General features: G+C 47.7%; 1 protein-coding gene across 1 annotated transcript in view; it reads right to left on the reverse strand.

The window, feature by feature from the left end:
• The window catches only part of LOC128826305 (leukocyte immunoglobulin-like receptor subfamily A member 6), a 76,782-nt gene that overhangs the window by 9,306 nt on the left and 47,200 nt on the right, over positions 1-20,276 (reverse strand). Inside the window, 3 exon segments of the mRNA XM_054009552.1 lie at positions 11,192-11,340; positions 12,521-12,805; positions 13,542-13,832. Coding sequence (XP_053865527.1) covers positions 11,192-11,340; positions 12,521-12,805; positions 13,542-13,832 — 725 coding nt within the window.

A 20,276-nucleotide genomic window follows, 5' to 3' on the forward strand; every position in this document is an offset into this window, starting at 1 on the left:
ATATGTTCTGTAGGGGCTTAGACAAGATAATGATCAACAAAATTGTAATTCTTGCTTTGCAGGCCTTGCTACAAAGTATCTTTCAGCTTGTTTTTGTTAATATTTCTGATAGGCCGTAAGATGGGGGAGATAATACCTCAGAAAGTGGAAAAGTGCTTCCAAATGATAAACGCCCATGCTAAAGCCTAACAAGTAACACAGACAGGCTGCCGACAAAACCGTTTCACTAAAAGAGTTATCGACATGGCCCCTAAAACTCAGGACAGCTTTCGTACCCCCATGGCTGATCTCTGTCGCTCTGGCTTTTTTTTTTTAATTTGTTTGTTCTTGGTTTAGATTTTTAAAAAACATTTAAAAAGAAGAAGAGAAAAAGGGGGAGGAGGGAGAAAAGAGTGTGTGTGTGTGTGTGTGTGTGTGTGTGTGTGTGTGTGTGTGGAGAGTGGGGGTGAGGAAGGCTCCGTATCTCTGGTAAAAAACAGCTAACTTTTTTACATACGCTATTTTTTCTTGTGTTTTTTGTATAAATCCGAACTTTAAAAAGGATTCTTGGGTTTGTTTTTTTTAATTAAAACACATCTGTAAACTCCCCTCAATGGCCAGTTTTCATATTCTTACCCAGTTGTTGTTTTGGTCCTGTAAAAACACTATTTTTAAAAGGACAGGCTAGTATCTTACGCCTTTTTAGTTGACTAAACTTCTACAAAATATCCCTCTGAGGGGCCTTGTTTTGTTACAGCTCAGTAAACCAATACTGGTTTTTCATAATAAACTTAAAAAAAACCCATAATGCTTAAACAGGCCTCACTGCATACAGAATATCCTTTAAAACGGTCATGTGATGTTACCTCCCAGTCAATTCTGTATTTTCGTGTTAAATGTTCAAAACCTTTATATAATGAAACACTGCATGGTTAGCAAGTGTTAAAAGTATGGGGGGAAAGTCAAGGGGCGAGGGTATTCTTCAGATAGGCTATCTCGGAGCTTCATGCGGTCACAAAGCGGTGGTTTTTGTCTTTTACAATCAGTAAATGGAATAAAATACTTGTTATAACTTTCATAAAGTACCTTTCAATGCAATCGCACCATTTTTTAAAAACGTTAACAGCGTTTAAAAAGTTAGGAAAGAAGTCTGTGTAAAAAAACAAGCAAACTGAAGGGGTGACCCCTAGAGCCTTGCTAAGGCAGACTCTAGTGCATGGAGCACTGGTTAGCCTAATTAGTCGTATCTGATTTTAAAATGTGAAGAAAGCCCCAGCTCCAGCCTGTGTTGTATTCTTCTAATAAAATCTATGGACCCAAAACAAACACAGGAGCTTGTACCGGTGTCTCAGCACACGGCGTGGCAAACATTTAAAAACAAAGCAACAGAGGGTCCTGTGGCACCTTTAAGAATAACAGAAGTATTGGGAGCATAAGCTTTCGTGGGTAAGAACAAAGACGTTCTAATAATGCAACAGAAAAAATCATACTTAAATCTAAAAGCCCTAGGAAAATAAAAGTTTACTATAACTGTCACATGGATTTGTTAAAAAGGGGGGAGGAACATAAACTTCTCTCTGATCCACCGGATTACAAAATAAGGGGAATATAAACTAGCCGTTACTAAGATTCTGTGGTTTTCACTCTGGCGTGTTTTCTGCGTGCTCTTTTTTATTTTTTAATTGAAACACGTATGTAAAAATGTTAAATAAAGGCCTCTGTCTTCATACAGGCTTGTCTTTTCAAGTGTTTATTCCTTTACAAAACTTAATATAACTTTCACTTGTATTTGTTAAAAAGCAGGCAAAGAAGCGGCCTTCTTATCTCTGATCTACTGACTTACAGAGGCTGTTTTTGCTGACAGATGCTTTGCTGAAAAAGCCTGCTGTCCTTACTAAAAAAAATGACCAGTGCTAGCCTAAACCTAGGGGAAAACTTTTTTATCACTCTACATTACTTTTATAAACAGGTTTTCTGTGTTTTTAACCCTGGGTTGTTTCTGAGGACTTACATTTTATTGAAACACTTATGCCAATGGGGCTAAATGAAAAAAGTGTCTTCAGGTAGCCTGTTTTTTCGAAGGGGTCTTCTTCTTTTCTAATCCACTACCTTCAAAAGGCTGGTTCTCACTAAAAACCTTGGGGGAAAACTTTTTCTTAGTAAAGGTTTTGTGGGTTTAGGTCTGGGGTGTTGCGGTCTGCTCTTTTTTTATTAAAACACTCCTATAAATAAAGGAATGTGCCTTTAGCTAGGTTTTTTTCCCCATGTGTTTATTTAATAAGTTACAAAGAGGGGGTTTTAAGGCATTACTTTAAAAAAGCACATTTTTGAATGGTTTATATTATGTGTTGGTCAGCTTTTGTTACAGGGCCCTCATTGTTTAAATAAGAGCAGAGCAGGGGGCCCCTTGTTTTTTTCTGGGGAAAAACACAGGCGGGCTCTGGCTACATACTCAGGGCCGGCTCCAGGCACCAGCTTCACAAGCAGGTGCTTGGGGCGGCCAAGGGAGAGGGGCGGCACCTGCGGCAATTCGGGGGCGGCAGGTCCCTCACTCCCTCTAGGAGCGAAGGACCTGCCGCCGAACTGCCGCCGCCGCCCATCGCGGCTTTTTTTTTTTTTCCAATTGCCACCGCCAATTGTGATCGCGGCTTTTTAATTATTTTTTTTTGCTTGGGGCGGCAGAAATGCTGGAGCCGGCCCTGTACATACTTTAGCTTTCTTAAACCTTCTTTGTAAAAAGTTTTTATTTTCTATAGTAAGCTTATTTCCAGTTAAAGTTACTATTCTTTTTAGTACACGTTTTGGGTATAATTTTGTTTTAAAAGCAGGCCTAGGACTTTCGTTATGTTCTGGCTTTCTTCTCTCTAATCACAGAGGCTGTTTTTGCTAATAAGAGCTTTGCTAAAAAAAAAACCCATGTTAGTCTAAAACCCAGGGGAAAGCTTTTTTATCACTATACATTACTTTTATAAGCAGGTTTTCTGTGTTTTTAAACCCTGAACTGTTTCTGCAGACTTGCATTTTATTAAAACACTTATGCCTAAGGGGCTAAATAAAAAAATGTGTCTTCATACAGGCTTGTCTTTTCAAGTGATTATACCTTTACAAGACTTTCACCTCTCTCTTTTTTAAAAAGTCAGGGAAGAAACAAACTCCTTCTCTCTAATCCACTGGTTTACAGAATAAGGGGAATATAAACTAGCTGTTACTAAGGACCTGTGGTTTTAAACCTGGGGTGTTTCTGCCTGCTTTATTTTATTGAAACACACCTGTAAATAAAGGGATGTGTCTTCATATAGGTTTGTCTTTTAAAATGTTTATCCCTTTACAAGACTTAATATAACTTTTACTTGCATTGTTAAAAAATTTAGGGAAGAAGCAGCCTTCTTATCTCTGATCCACTAACTCACAGACGCTGTTTTTGCTGAAAAAGCATGCTGTTTCAAATTGTTCTTACTAACAAATAATCCGTGTTAGTTTAAAACACAGGGGAAAAACTTTTTTATCACTATGATTTACTTTTATAAACAGGGTCTCTGTGTTTTTAACCCTGGTATGTTTCGGCATGCTCACTTTTTATTGAAACATATGCAAAAGTGCTAAATGAAGGTATGGGTCTTTATCAGGGCCACCCGGGGGGCGGGGGCAAGTGGGGCAATTTGCCCCGGGTCCCACAGGGGCCCCCATGAGAATATAGTATTCTATAGTATTGCAACTTTTTTTATGGAAGGGGCCCCCAAAATTGCTTTGCCCCAGGCCCCCTGAATCCTCTGGGTGGCTCTGCTTCATATAGACTTGTCTTTTAAAGTGTTTATTCCTTTACAAGACTTAATATAACTTTTACTTGCATTTGTTAAAAAGTTTGGGGAAGAAGCAGCCTTCTTATTTCTGATCCATTGCTCACAGATGCTGTTTTTGCTGACAATGGCTTTGCTGAAAAACCCTGCTGTTTCAAATTGTGCTTACTAAAAAATAACTCACATTAGTCTAAAACTTTTTTGTCACTGTACATTACTTTTATAACCTGGGGTTGTTTCTGCATGCTCTTTGTTTACTAAAACACTTATGCCAAGGGGGCTGAATAAAGAAATTTGTCTTTAGATAGACTTGTCTTTTAAAGTGTTTATTCCTTTACAAGACTTAATATAACTTTCACTTCTATTTGTTAAAAAGTGGGGGAAGAAACTCTGATCCACTGGTTTACAAAATAAGGGGAATATAAACGGTTTGTTACTAAGAATCTGTGGTTTTAAACCTGGGGTATTTCTTTTTTTATTGAAACACTCCTGTAAATAAAGACTGTCTTCATTTAGGCATGTCTTTTCAAGTGTTTATTCCCTTAAAAGCCTTAATATTACTTTCACCTCTATTTGTTAAAAAGTGGGGGAAGAAGCAATCTTCTTCTTCTCTCTGATCCACTGGTTTACAAAATAAGGGGTTTATAAACTGTCTGTTACTAAAAAACTGGGGTTAAATCTAGGGTGCGTCTGCTCTTTTTTTATTACAACACAAAGAAAAGGGATGTGTCTTAGGTTTGTCTTTTCAAGTCATTATACCTTTGCAAAACTTAATGTAACTTTTACTTGTGTTTGTTAAAAAGCAGGTAAAACAGCAAACTTCTTCTCTGTGATCCACTTACTCACAGAGGCTGCTTTGCTAACGGGAGCTTTGCTGCAACTTCACATTGTTGTTACTAAAAAAAATAACCCCTGTTAGTTTAAAACCTAGGGGAAAACTTTTAAAAATTGTGTTACTAAAAGCTTATGGTTTTAACTTTTATAAAAACCCCTATGTAAAAGGGCTACATGGTGGGGAAAAATGCTGGGGGTCTGTTGTTTTAGATAAGAATAAGACAGTTAAAAAGGGGGAGAGGAGGGGAGGGGAAAGAGGAGGGAGATGGCTCTTGTTTAAAATCTTAGGACTCTAGAATTGGTTTAGGAAAATGAATTCTATGACGCTGCTGTAGAACAAACTCTGATTGGTCCAATCCAAAGGTGGCGATAACAAGTCTGAGAGGGTCTGAACCAGGGAAGTTGCCTCGTTCTACAGAAAGACTTGAAAGGTGATATTTTTCTCTCTCTCTCTCTCTCTCTCTCTCTCTCTCTCTCTCTGAGTCAACCATGTGCTGTCTATCTTGCCCTTTGCAAAGGGGGCTTTCTTTTCCCTTTTATTGCCCTGTTCCTTCTTTTAACCTCTCTTTATTCTTAACCTACGCTGGTATTGAATAGTTTAAATGTATCTTTATTCACTTTTTTACCATGTGCTTACTAAACAGGCTCTGCCTTAGTAAATTCGCTTTTTAAACCTAGTTTTCAATATTATTTAATTTTTTTCTTAACCCACCCTGATATTTAATATGCCTTTTACATTTATCTCAAAATGTTCTATTCTTTAATAGCCTACCAAACGAGGCCTTTACCATCATCTCTCCTTTCTTTAAAAACTTACCTCTATTCTTTCAAACTAAACCTTTAAAAACAAAAATCTTTCTATTCTTTCATAACTAGCCCTTTACAAACATCTCTCCTGACTGAACCACATCCAATAACCTTTCTTTTCCTTTTTCTCTAAATCTTACCCAAACTTTCTTTTTTCATCTTTAAACTCTCTAACTCTATTCTTTCAACCCTTTTCTCTCAATGTATCCAAGCACAAACACACACAACACTTCCCCTAGTCAAGTTTCAGAGTAACAGCCGTGTTAGTCTGTATCCGCAAAAAGAAGAACAGGAGTACTTGTGGCACCTTAGAGACTAACAAATTTATTAGAGCATAAGCTTTCGTGGACTACAGCCCACGAAAAAGTGGGCTGTAGTCCACGAAAGCTTATGCTCTAATAAATTTGTTAGTCTCTAAGGTGCCACAAGTACTCCTGTTCTTCTTTTTCCCCTAGTCAAAACACACACACACACAGTCTCAAAATGGCCAACGGCACCAAACTTTGGCGCCAACAGAAATGGGGTGGAAAGGTGGGACATAAGCCCTAAATGGGGCATGGAAACCTGTCAAAAATGCATGGTGATGAATGCTATCGAGGGATATACTACTCAAGTATCCTGTGGGGTGGAGAGGCTCCCTCTTTAGCCAGCTGAAGACAAAATGGAGGGGTTTAAATAGACTTTCTCTTGTGGGTGGAGAGCCCCTCCTCACTCCTATGTAAAGTCCAGCTCCAAGATGGAGTTTAGGAGTCACATGGGCAGGTCACATGTCCATGCATGACTCACAGTTTTTACAGGTAGCATCCATTGTTTACATGCTACCTAGAACGTCATCAAGTAGACTTCTTATGTGGATTGGAGTATTCCAAGGTCCATTGTCCTTTAAGTGTTTCTTGATTAGGTACTTAATTTCAACATTCCTTTCTCCAGGAACTGACCAAATGCTCTAAGATTATTTAGAAATCAAGCCAGTACACAGCCAACATTCATAACATTCATAACTTGGAATACAAAAATGATGCATTCATACAAATAGGATTAATACATTCAATAGATCATAACCTTTGAGATATGTTACATGACATATGTAGCATAAAACACATTCTAAGCATATTTCCATAAAGCCTTATGGGAGGTACCATCACAGAATAAACCAAATAAACCCATTTTACTCTGTATAGTACGAAGCTTATACAGGATAAACTCATAAATTGTTTGCCCTCTATAACACTGAGCGAGATATGCACGGCTGTTTGGTCCCCCAGGTATTAATCACTTATTCTGGGTTTACTAATAAACAAAAATGATTTTATTAAGCATAAAAAGGAGGATTTAAGTGGTTTCAAGTAATAACAGACAGAACAAAGTAATGACAAGTTTCATTTGCTCCAATCCCTCGGATAGAGACAAGCACCTACAAGATCTCTATCAAGCATTCTTAAAACTACAATACCCACCTGCTGAAGTGAAAAAACAGATTGACAGAGCCAGACGAGTACCCAGAAGTCACCTCCTACAAGACAGGCCCAACAAAGAAAATAACAGAACACCACTAGCTGTCACCTTCAGCCCCCAACTAAAACCTCTCCAGCGCATCATCAGAGATCTATAACCTATCCTGAAAGATGATCCTTTACTCTCACAGATCTTGGGAGACAGACCTGTCCTCGCTTACAGACAACCCCCCAACCTAAAGCAAATACTCACCAGCAACCACACATCACTGAACAAAACCACTAACCCAGGAACCTATCCTTGTAACAAACCCCGATGCCAACTCTGTCCACATATCTATTCAAGTGACATCATCATAGGACCTAATCACATCAGCCATACCATCAGGGGCTTGTTCACCTGCACATCTACCAATGTGATATATGCCATCATGTGCCAGCAATGCCCCTCTGCCATGTACATTGGCCAAACCGGACAGTCTCTACGCAAAAGAATTAATGGACACAAATCTGACATCAGGAATCAAAATACTCAAAAACCAGTGGGAGAACACTTTAACCTGTCTGGTCATTCAGTGACAGACCTGCGGGTGGCTATATTACAACAGAAAAACTTCAAAAACAGACTCCAAAGAGAGACTGCAGAGCTAGAATTGATATGCAAACTAGACACAATCAACTCCAGTTTGAATAAGGACTGGGAATGGCTGCGCCATTACAAACGTTGACTATCTCCCCTTGTAAGTACTCTCACACTTCTTATCAACCTGTCTGTACTGGGCTAGCTTGATTATCACTTCAAAAGTTTTTTTCTCTTAATTAATTGGCCTCTCAGAGTTGGTAAGACAACTCCCACCTGTTTATGCTCTCTGTATGTGTGTATATATATCTCCTCATTATATGTTCCATTCTATATGCATCCGAAGAAGTGGGCTGTAGTCCACGAAAGCTTATGCTCTAATAAATTTGTTAGTCTCTAAGGTGCCACAAGTACTCCTGTTCTTCTTTTTTCTAGAACAAAGTAAGTTATAAAGCAAAATAAAACAAAACATGCAGGTCTAAGCCTAATACATTAAGAAACTGAATACAGATAAATCTTACCTGCAGAGATGTTCCAATAAGCTTCTTTTACAGACTAGACTCCTTCCTAGTCTGGGCCCAATCCTTTCCCCTGGTACAGTCCTTGTTCGTTCCAGCTCAGGTGGTAACTAGGGGATCCCTCATGACTGGCAGCCCGCTTTGTTAGGTTCCACCCCCTTTTATAGCTATGGCCCAAGGTGGGAATCCTGTGTGTCTCTCAGGGTTCCCACCCCTCCTTCTAAATAGAAAAGCACCAGGTTAAAGATGGATTTCAGTTCAGGTGACATGATTACATGTCCTCTGAGACTTCATTACCCAGTTGCTGGCACACAGGTATACAGGAAGTCTTACAAGTAAACAGAGCCATTTACAACCAGTTGTCCTGGTTAATGGGAACCATCAAGATTCCAAACCACAATTAATGGCCCACACTTTGCATAATTAAAATCGGACCTCAGAGTTAGATTTCATATTTCTAGTTTCAAATACAAGAATGATCCATTCATACAAATAGGATGACCACACTGTATAGATTATAAGCTTTGTAATGATACCTTACAAGAGACCTTATGCATAAAGCGTATTCCAGTTACATCATATCATATGGAGTGCAAAGTCACACCAACACGGTTTCCTCCCAGGTTCGGGGTTCAGCCGCGGGAGGGACGATGGCATCGGGGTCTCTCTTTTTGGCTGCTCTGCTCAGGACATCTCCACGGAGAAGGGTATGGCTGGCCTGGGGGGCCCAGGAGATGGGGGGTGGCAGCCACTTACTTTAAGGTCTCCAATGGGTGGTGGGTGACAGAGCCTGCCCTGCAATATCTTACCCACCAATGATGCCTCGTTTCTGACACCCCAATTTTGGGTCATGGATTTCTGCTCCCCCACTTCTCCTGTGTCCCAAGCAGACCCCAGCCCAGCCCGTGGGTTCTGTCCGGTGGCCAGTTGGGTTGGACTAATCCCGTCTTTCTGTCTCACCAAATTTCCCCCCAACATTCATTCTCAGGATGCTGCCTGAACTTCTCACTCACCTTTGTCGGCTGAACCCACCACGAGTGGACATTTGGAGGCTACGTTATCACAGCAGCTCCCAGGGTGGGGAGATTTGGAGGGGGGGGGTAAAGGAAGCTCTGGGGGGGTTGTACACTAGAAACACAGGGCAGGGGAGGTCTAGGGAGAAAGTGGGGGGAGAGAAAAGGGGCTGGGGGACTCCTCTGCAGAGAGAGGAGGGGGACAGACACCTGGGGGCGCAGTAAGTGCCATTATTCCAGCCCCAAGATCAGATGCAGCATCCCCACAGGGGGCTGGGGGCTCTGTCTCGGGGCACTGGGGGAGCTGAGATTCTGCAGGATAGGCAGGCCTGGCTCGGGACTTGTCTCAGGGTGATGAGCCCTGGTGGTCCTGGGGGATTTAACTACCCAGCTGCCTGTTGGGAAAAGCGCTAGGGCCAAACTCACCCTGCCCAGTGCGGCCCTGGATGGATGGGGGAAGACAGTGGGTGTTTGAGGGGGAGGTGGTAACTGGGGGTGGCTGATTTAGACTTGATGGGGACCCCGAGGCAGGAGCTGGCTGCGAATGGGTAGGTGGGTGGGGTGACCGTAGCTGTGAAATGCCAGGTGCCCAGCCCAAAGGAAAGGGGGCACAGCAGGCAGCAATGGGAATCCATCCAGGAAGGGGTTAGTTATAGAGTGCCCGGCCTGCCAGTGCTCTGGGCTCCCTGCAGATGCAGGCAGTTCCCTCCCCATGCTAAGCCCTGGAATGGCCCCGCTCCCAACTGACAGCCCTGGGCAGAGATCCAGAGGCGGCTCCTCTAGCTGTACCACAGGGGCTAGTGCTCACAGTGTGACAGGTTCGGTCACAGAGACCACCTTGGGACCGTCACCTGATGTCCTGAGATTACCTCTGAGCCCATTTTCCCTGCCAGCTTGGGACTCCAGAACCCTGCCTTGTTGAGCCAGACACACCAGCCTGCTGCAACACAGACCCAGGTCTGGTCCACGCCCCCTAATCTGCAGACTTTAACCAAAACCTGCTCAGCAGTTTTCCTATTTCCAGCACCCAGCCACCCAGCTCCCAATGGGATCCAAACCCCAATAAATCTGTTTTAATCTGGATAAAGCTTATACAGGGTAAACTCATAAATTGTCTGCCCTCTTTAACACTGATAGAGAGATATGCACAGCTGTTTGCCCCCCCCCCCCCAGGCATTAATCACTTACTTACACTTACTAATAAAATCACTTTTGTTTATTAATTAAGTATAAAAAGTAGGATTTAAATGGTTTCAAGTAATAAACAGACAGAACAAAGTAAGTTACCAAGCAAAATAAAACAAAATACGCAAGTCTGAGCCTAATACATTTAAGAAACTGAATAAAAGTAACTCTCACCCTCAGAGATGTTCCAAGAAGCTTCTTTCACAGACTAGACTCCTTCCTAGTCTGGGCCCAATCCTTTCCCTGGCACAGTTCTTGTTAGTTTCAGCTCAAGTGATAACTAGGTGATTCCTCATGACTGGCAGCCCCCTTTGTTCTGTTCCACCCCCTTTTATAGTTTTGGCCCAAGGCAGGAATCCTCTCTCTCTCTGGGTTGCCACCCCTCCCACTAAATGGAAAAGCACAAGGTTTAAGATAGATTCCAGTATCAGGTGACATGGTCACATGTCACTGAAATAACTCATTCTTCATTACCCACAGGCTGGTCCCCACATCCATAAGCAGGCTGGCAGGTAAATAAACCATCTACAGCCATTGTTCTAGTCAATGGGTGCCATCAAATTCTAAACCACCATTAATGGCCCAAACTTTGCATAATTACAATAGAACTTCAGAATTAACTTCATATTTCTAGTTTTAGATACACGACTGATACCTTACAAAAGACCTTTTGTATAAAGCATATTCCAGTTACATTATATTTAGACTCATAAGCATATTTCCATAAACATATGAAGTGCAACATCACACACAGCATCAGGGGTTCAATCCTGGGGAGACGCTGTCAGGTCAGGAACTGGGATTCTCCAAGGCAGGGGTGTTCGGGGGCAGGCATGGTTTGTGCAGGTGTCTCAGCCCTCCAAGGGAAAGCGGCTTGTCCCCTGGGAAGATTCTGTTCCCTACACGGCCGGATCCAGACTCCTGGGGGTGCAGAGGGGTAGCAGGTTAGAGGGGCCCATGTCGCCATGGGCCCAGCCCCTAGGGGGAGCAGAGGCACAGAAGGGGGGGTCCACCTCACCTAGGATATCCCCCTTGGACTGCTGTATACGGGTTCCTCCTTTGGGCGGCTGTAATAGGCCTCAACCAGGATCAGCCCCAGGACAAGAAGGACCACAGCGCCCAGTGCCAGACGGGCGATGTTGGCGATGGTGAAATCCAGGCGCCCCGGGATGGCTGTTGTGGGGGGGGAAGGGAAGAGTCACTCGGCAGCCCAGATGGGGAGATCAGCCTCTGGCGCTGCCCCAGGAGCAGAGTCCCCAACCTCCCGTTCTGGCAGGTCCAGCCCAGCTGCCTCTGGGGGTCTCCCAGGGGCAGTGGCTCTGGGGCCTCCCCGGGGCCGGACTCCTCAGGGGAGGCTGTGTCCTGCTGCCCCAGGGGGCTGAGCTGCAGGTTCCCTGGTGAAGGGGGCTCCCAGCTGAACGAACTTCCCCCTGAGACACCTGGCACCTCAAGATAGGGCCAGGGGATCGTGACAATCAGAGCCTCAGGGTCTTAGCCCCCCAGAACAGGGAACCACCCCAGCTCCCCGTCCCCATAGGGGACCACCCCAGCTCCCCTCTGCCACGGCCTGTCTGCTGTGCAGTGAGCCCATCCCCGGGGTATCTCGGGTGCTGCCAAACAGCCAGGGAGTGCGCGCTGGGGGAGGCTGGTATGTTAATCGCTGTCCCCCACACTCGAGTGGTGCCCAGGGCCCTGGGGACCAGGATGCAGCCAGAGGCAGCAGAACATCTACTGGGGAGGGTCAGGAGGTCCCCTGACACCAGTGTGGGGAGGGGAAGCAAGAACCAAGGGAATTCTGGGAAATGCTCACTCCTATTCCCAGGGCGATGTCATGTGGCTCAAAAAGGGGGGGTTATTGCCCCAGGACTCTGGCACCCAGCTGGGCCCAATTTCAGAGCCCAGGCCCCCAGATCCTGTCCCTTCCCTGGCATCCCCCAGCAAATTCCAGGCAGCGACCAGCAGAGATCAGGGGAGCTGGGGTTCTGGGGCTGATGTCTGGGTCCCACACACACCTGGGGACTATGACTTGTTTCCACAGCTATTGCCCCCCCCCGGCCCCAACTCCTCTATGGGTCCCAAGAACGGGAGCAACCCGTGGGAGCATCCCCCTTGGAAAAGTCCCCTTCTCTGCAGCTGCCCCTGGAGGCAGGAATCCTCCCTCCCTCTGCCCCAAACCTTCAGTGGCTCCTGGTTCCCCTTGACTGGGGAACACCCCAGTGACTCCATTCCCGCTCCACGGCCAGGTGTCCACACTGCGGGGTCAGGGCTCAGGGCATCCCATTGGCACCGAGACCCCGTGCGGGTCTGGCTGGGGGTGGGGCTGGGAATGGGGATGCCGAGCTGGGACCCTCACCTCTCTCCACCAGCTCCAGGGGGTCGCTGGGGTACGACATGTTGAACGGATCCACTATGCTGTGATAGTAGCAGCTGTAGCTCCCCCCTTCCTCCCGGCTCTCGTTGTTCAGGGAAAACACAACCATAAACCCAGTCGCATCGATAGGTGGGAAATGGCGTCGCTCTTTATTCAGCACGAACCGCATGCCCCGGCGCGGCCCCTCACACCAGATCGCCACAGTTCCCCTCAAGGAGACCCCCCTGCTTCGGCTCGGGTAGATGTTGGGTTTGGGGTAGATGGGCTCTGCAGTGGGAAGCAGACAGGCCGTGAGATGCCTTTCCACAGGGGCCAGAGTTTCCTCTGAGCCCTGGGCTAACAGCATGAGACACGGAGCAACCCCAGCCCCTGGGGCCCAGAGCTCTGCTCCCTAGTGAGTGACAGGCCAGTCCAGTCCCCAGGGTCCATTCACTCCCTGGCTTCGCTGCTGGGAGGGCTGGGAGCCAGGACTCCTGGGTTCTCTCCCTGGCTCTGGGAGGGGAGTGGGGTCTAGTGGTTAGAGCAGGGGGGGCTGGGAGCCAGGACTCCTGGGTTCTGTCCCTGGCTCTAGGAGGGGAGTGGGGTCTAGTGGGGAGAGCAGGGAGGATGGGGCCAGGACTCCTGGGTTCTGTGCACAGCACCACCACTGACTTGTAGGGGACTGTGCAAGTCTCTACTATACACTGAGGTTTATAACCTTCAGCTCCGCCCATCACCCCCTAACTGATGTGTTGTCTGGGAAAGGCCCCCCCGGTCTGCAGCTCCCCCTGGGGACAGGGATCCTCCCGTCCTCTGACCCAAATCTCCAGTGGCTGCTTCTCCCCCCTGGCTGGGGAACCCCCCAGTGACTCTGTCCCCACTCCCCTGCCAGGCGTCCCCTCTGCTGGGCCCAGGACTCAGGGCAGAGCCTGGCTCTGAGCATCCCATTTGTGCAGAGACCCCCTGAGGATCTGGCTGGGTGTGGAGCTGGGAGCCGGGATGCTGAGCTAGGCCCCTCCCTCACCTCCTACAATGATTTTGATGGGGTTGCTGGGATGCGATGTGCGATTCTGTTCTGCTATGGAGTGATAGTCGCAGGTGTAGTTCCCTCCATCTTCCCGGCTGACATTGGCAATGGGAAATTCAGCCATGGTACCATCAGGCACTGACCGCGCCTGTGGATTCGGGTCTCCAGCTTTACGCAGAAAGAACTCCATGCCCTGGCCTGAACCCTCACAGCGGATGGTGACGTTTCCCCCGAGCGCCACCACCCTGCTGGGGCTCACCAAGATGGTGGGTTTGCGAAATTCTTGCCCTGCTTTCAACAAGAGACAGGAGTTAAACAGGGGAGACACAGCCCCCTGCCTCCCCCCACCCCAATTCAGTCCATCCATCATTTGGCCTCTCTAGGAGTCTGTCCCCTACGAGGGTTGTCACTGGCTGCCTATGGGGCTTGGGGGCAGGGGGTTCACCCAGACGTAGCTGCATCAGAGATCACCTGCCCCCTCCCAGCCCCTCCTGAGGCCAGCCAGGGAGCCTGACCAGTGGGCCCCCCACCCTGGGGTTGGAAATAGAGTCTGTGATGGGCGCGGGTCGCACAAGACCCACCTTTCCCCAGGCCTTGGGAATCTGGGTCTGTGAGTGCAGGGGAGGGAGCTGTTGGGGGCGGATCTGGGGGCAGGGGTGGATCTGGGGGCTTCTCCCCATGGCTGCACTGACTGCGAACAGTTTCAGTTACCCCGAGGGGATCTAGAGTCCATGGATGGGCCCTGTTAGCATTTGTATGAGCTGAAAGAAATCCACGGGCCACCCCTCTCCCGATCCTCACAGTCTGGGCGGGGGGGGAGGGCAGGACATTGAACCAGGTGACGGTTTCTGTCTGCTTCGTCAGACCCCGGAGCCACATTCAGCTCCTAGTTACTCCGTGGAGGGGTGGGGGCTGGGGAGGCACAGAAAAACAGGGATGGGTCTGAGCTCACAGGGGCAGTTTGGGTTGAGTTTGGGGGAAGGTTCAGGGCTCAGTTCCTCTTTCCTCCACCCCACGTATCCCCTCCCTGTCCTTGATGTTACCGTCCTCCCCACAGACTGATACTCACCTCCCCACACCCTGCTGTGCCCGGCCAGCCAGCAGCCTGGAGAGGAGACGGCTCATTAGTGACCAGATCCCAGAGCGACTGGATCCCACACCCTGGTCTCAGATCCCCACTCCCCATGGGCACACACCCTGGCTGTCTTTGATACTCACCAAGAAGGAGGATGGTGAGAGCAGATGCCATGATGGGGCAGTGGGGGTCCCTAAGTGCTGCCACCACACCCCAGTGCCCAGCTCCACCCAGCCTGAGGCCCGAGTGCAAGCAGAATGAGGAATTACATTGGGGGCTGCAGCCCCAGGAAACCCGTGATGCGCTCGGCCCCTTTCCACCCCATCAGATGGTTTCTTTGCAATCTCCAGCCCAAATCTACTGCGGTCAGAGCAAAGCCAGCTCCCTGCAATGCCCAGCAAACCACATCCCCTCATGCAAGCTGCCTGGTCTCCCTCCCCCCCCCCCCCCCATCACCTCCCAGCCCCACATGGGAGCTGTCCAGTCTTGGGACCAGCTGGGAACGGGGGAATCTCAGGAGGTGTCAAGAGGTGCCCAGGCTGCCCTGACCTTTTCCAACAGGTCCATCTAGCCTCCCTGGAGCAGCAGCTCAGAGCAGAGTAGGGCATCCCCCCCTCCCACACACACACAGTGCCACCCACAGAGTGACCCTCTCCCATGGAGTGGGGCATTGATTCCTTCCTGACCCAGCATCCACCCTGGAGCATGAGAGTGGAGGGGCCTGGACAATCGCCTTCTCAGGTAGTGTTGCTGTGCACTGTGATTGTTGAAAATACTGCTGAAAGGTATCCCATACGTATTGTGGGAAGGCACCTTCTTGCTCTCCCCAGCCTCCACTGCTTTTAGCCCTGGCGAGACAGGTTTGGGTAAAATAATCCCTCTTGGTGGCCCAGGGGAAGTCCATTCCTTCTCTCCACCAGTCTTTTCAGCGTGCTTTTCTCCCTTATGGGAGGGAATGCAGCCTTTCACTGTCTTGCTGCTCCTAACCTACTGGCAGCAGGACTCCTTCTCTCTCTCTCCTCTTTCCCTTCTCCCTCCCCCACCCCGGGGAGGGTTTAAAAAGGTCTCCGGCAGCCCTTAGTTGGTATCAGCTGGTCCTAATTGACTTCAGGTAGCTCCCTCTCTGCTGATTCTAATTGATACTCTGGTAACCCCTTCTCAGCTGAACCTGATTGACCTGTAGTTACCCCCCCCCCCCAGTTGATAGGGAGGAGGGCCTTTCAACCCTCTGAGACAGATTTCTCCCCCTCCCCTTGCAGATGTCTGTCCTGAGTTTATCACAGTATAAAGTGATTGATCATTCAGGTGTGGACACCCCCGGTCGTAGACGTGCCGGGCAATAGGGGGAGAATTAGATTCCTCACTCTGACCCATCTGTCGGGGAAAACTATACAAATAAAATATATACAAACTGTCTAGGTAGCTACACCCCCGGATGTAGAGGGGCCGGGCCATAAGGGGGAGAATTAAAGTCCTTGCTGCTACCCGTCTGTCGGGGAAAAATTGCATAGCTGAATATACCCTCGGTCATAGCAGATTGAGCCCGAGAGGAAGGGGGCTTAGCGTTCCCCAGTCCTGCTCTGCCAGGCAGAGTTTTTAGTGGGTATAGACTTTTTGTTTTTCTTTTAAGTCCCAGCAGGAGCGTGGGCACGGAAAAGCTATACAGATAAAAGAGATGCAGAAAGAAAAAATGTTCAGGCGAAAAGAGTCCCCTAAGGACAGAGCAGAAAAAATTGCCATTCCTACAAGAAATGACTCCTTTTAAGACAATTTTGCAAAAGTGTGGGCCCAGCCCACGGACCGAACAAGCATTAGCCGATGTCCATACTACCGCTGATTTGGAAGCTAGATTGGCAAAATATCTGTTGGTCTACAGGCCTTCGACCCCAATAAAAAAAGGGACTTGGCTGCAATTTGGCTGTTGTGGGAAGCATGCAATGAGGCATTCCTCCGCTTGGCTAGCTGCCAAGAGGAAAACACCGCATTTCATGAGAAGCTTGATATCTCTGAACGAGGAACTGATAAATGGAAAATACTGATTAGCTGAACAGATAGAGGAAAATGATAAAATACGAAAGAGAATCAGGTTTTACAGGGAATGATAAAGAAGCTAGGGTTAGAACAAGGTAGAGCCCCTGCCAATCACAACCACTGTGAATCGATTATGAAACGTCTCAAAACAAAATTGGGGTTTGCCACCCTCCAAGTAGCGGCTGTGATGGCAGGAGAATGGGACCAAGCGCAATACGGCGAGGTCCCCGAATGGGAGGGAGAACGGGACCCTAGTGAAGCTTGGAATGGAGATATATGGGATGAGCCCCAGGGATTGGAACCTATGAACAAAACCCTATTGCAGCCATACGATGAACTACAGTCCGAATACCTGCAGAGGGAGGGGGAAATACAACTGTCCCCGCTGTCCCTGTATCAGCCGCTGACTTAAAAGCCATGGCCGATCATTTGGGACCCCTAAAAAAGGACAATTTCTCCAGGTGGTGCTCTGATGCGGTTTTGCTCACAGTAGGGGACGAGCTGAATGCCACTGAAGTCTGATGCATTGGTGGGCGTCTGCGTGGTTTCAGAGATTCGGGGGGTCCTAGACAGGATTAGAGTCGACGAGAACAGCAGCATATTGACTTTAATGGGACTTTTGGGGGAGCAAATAGGCGGGCGCAATTTCATAGCACAAGCCGTAGCCGGAACCCAAGAGCCCAATGAGGACCCCAAGAATGATTTAACCCGATGGGGTCTGATGCAGATAATGGCCGGCTTAACACCAGTGGGCAACGCCACCATGCTGGATACAATGGCATTCAGCAGACAGTCCTTAAGCGATTGTGCTACTACTCCGGGAGACTTGGAATTTGGCAAGAGGGTCACCCAGCTACCCTAGGGGAACTAAGGGTTTGGTCCAACAGATAACCACCCATTCTGGACCCCAGCCCACTATAAAAGAAGAAAGAGCTACCAATGTAGTTGTGTTAGAACCAGCCGTTACATACACCAATGGGAGCGGCACAAAGGGAATCCCGGGATCCCGAGCAGCATATATGAGAGGCCTCTCCCATGGACAGAGAAACCGTGGACGACAAGGAGATTGGTAATACCCAAACCCCCGGCAATATCAGACAGCCTCCTCCCAGCAATCAAAGGTGGGCACACGGAAAATGAGGTTGGCCGCGTACCCTGGCAAACACTAATGCCCTGCGGGGCAAACCGAGAAGAGTGGAATGGGGCCCCCACACCAGAACTAATCAGGGAAGCCATGAGGTTGCAAACCCCACCAAAAGAGGTGGCTAGCATAACTCCGAGTGCACCACCCCCTTCTTCCTTGCTGCAATGCTTCCCAAACCCACTCCCTTTTCCGGGGCAAGAATAGAGGGGCCCGCTGAACGAGGAAGCCCCACCACCAGGAGGGGCACAGAGGTGGAGGTTCATAGGCAAGATCTCCTGAGATCCCAGGGGAAAACCATGTGTGTACATTCAGCAGGGTGGATATACACATACACCAGCTTTAATAGATACAGGAGCCACTGTATCCTTAATCAGAACAACCCCCAAAGCAGGAAAGAGACTAAAACAGGTCGCTTTGAAATCCTTTCAAGGGAAATCTAGTCTTGGGTGGGAATGGATCCAAGTCCCCTTTTCGGTGCAAGCGTTTGAGACATTAGGGGATTTGATCCAGACGCACGATACGGTTGATGACATTCTTCTGGGATCTGACTGGTTGTTCAAAAACAATGTGGTAATCAATATGCCCAGACGTACTCTCTGGAAGTTAGAAATTCCTCCTCCCCATTCAGGAAAAATCGAGCAGGATGTTCTATTAACAAAAGGGGGAGAGATACCAGTAGCCTCACTTACAGTTCAACAAGCTGAAAAGTGGTGCTTAAAATTCCCCTCAGTATGGACGTAAAGAAAACAGATTGCGGTAAAATTAATGCTTGTGTTAAGATCGTTGGGGAATTTGTGCTCCTCAAAAACAATACTCCTACCCGAGAGAGGCAGAGCCCCAATTGGTGCAAACCATCCAGGACTTAGAACAACAAGGGGTCATTCAAAACACAAATTTACCCTTTAACTCCCCTGTGTGGCCAGTGCTAAAGGCAGACGGCCAATCCTGGTGTTTAACCATTGATCATAGAAGAATCCATAAGGGCACCATCCCTATGGCTCCTGATATGACACAGGTCATACAAACAGTGCAGGCCACATCCAAATATTTCTCAGTTGTTGATCTGGCCAAGTGTGTCTTTGCCACCCTCCTACATCCGGACTCACAAGATCCGTTTGCCTTTACCATACAGGAGCAACAATGGACCTTTTGTCGGTTGCCCCAGGGATATCACAACAGCCCAGCTATTGCCCATGGGCATGTTGTGGATTTGCTAGACCAGTTGAGCCCTCAGGAAAGGCCTTTTGTGTGTTCATCTGTAGATGACATTTTGATATTTGGGGAAACTGAGGCGCAAATGAAAAAAGTGTTGGCACCAATTCAGGAAACGGGGATCAAAGTAGCCTTAGACAAGGCTCAGCTGGTGCTGCCTCAGGTGACACACCTGGGCGCAGTCCTTGGACAAGAAGGGAGACAGGTAGATCAGAGGAAGGTGAGGGCATTGGTAGAAATGCCGGCCCCTACCGACGCCCACTCCTTAAGAGTAGTGCTAGGGTGATTCAATTTTCTTAGACCGCACATTTATAAATATGCTGAAATAACTCACCCATTGTGGAAACTGCTAAAGAAAAAGACCAAATGGGAATGGGGAAAAGAGCAGGACCCCACTTTAACCCGGCTAAAGCACAAGGCTCTCACAGGCCCAGTGCTGCGTTTCCCTGATGAATCAGCCTTTTGGTGACTAATAACATGGCCTTGGCTGTCACACTATTACAAAACAATGAAGAGGGAAAGCGAGTGCCAGTAGCATATGAATCCAGGCAATTACAAGGAGCAGAAATTCATTTTGACCCCTGTGAACGTGTCTAGCAGTACAATCTTTTGAGCCGCTCACAGGAACGGACCCTATTGCTACCCAAAGCACCCACACTCCTCTCAAGTACATTTTATCAGGGAAATTAATGGGAGGTAAAGTCTCAAACACCCGAACGGCCCAATGGACGCATATTTTAGTTAACGGGGTGACCACAGAAACAGTGTCCATCTAACACATGCCCTGATTGAGAAAGGGAAGTACATGAAAGTCCAGAGGTCATTCTGGAGCAAAGAATTGCCTTGGTAAAGGCACGCCCACTGAAAGAATTAGAAACCGTGGGCCAAGAAAAGCACGTCCGGTTTACTGATGGGAGTGCAGTGGTAGTAAAAGGGAAAAGATCTGTAAAATACTCAGCCATTGACTTAGAAGAAGTAGTAATTCAGGGACCTTTAGATCATGGATCAGCTCAGCATGCCAAGCTCCACGCAACGTAACAGGTTTTAAGGTGATATGAAAATTCCCCACAGCCCATGTCTATTTCTGCTGACAGTGATTTTTGTGTGAAGGGAATATAGTTTTGGATACACGATTGGTATAGGAATGGGTGGAAAGCAGCGGATGGAAAGGATATTGCATATTCAGAGAAATGGAAATGGATTTACCAGTGGGTAACAAAGAACCCTAAACTGTTAAAGGTGCGACCTGTAAAGACGCACAGTAAAGGAA

Source organism: Malaclemys terrapin, chromosome 20 (genome assembly GCF_027887155.1).
Source record: "Malaclemys terrapin pileata isolate rMalTer1 chromosome 20, rMalTer1.hap1, whole genome shotgun sequence".
NCBI lineage: Eukaryota > Metazoa > Chordata > Testudines > Emydidae > Malaclemys > Malaclemys terrapin.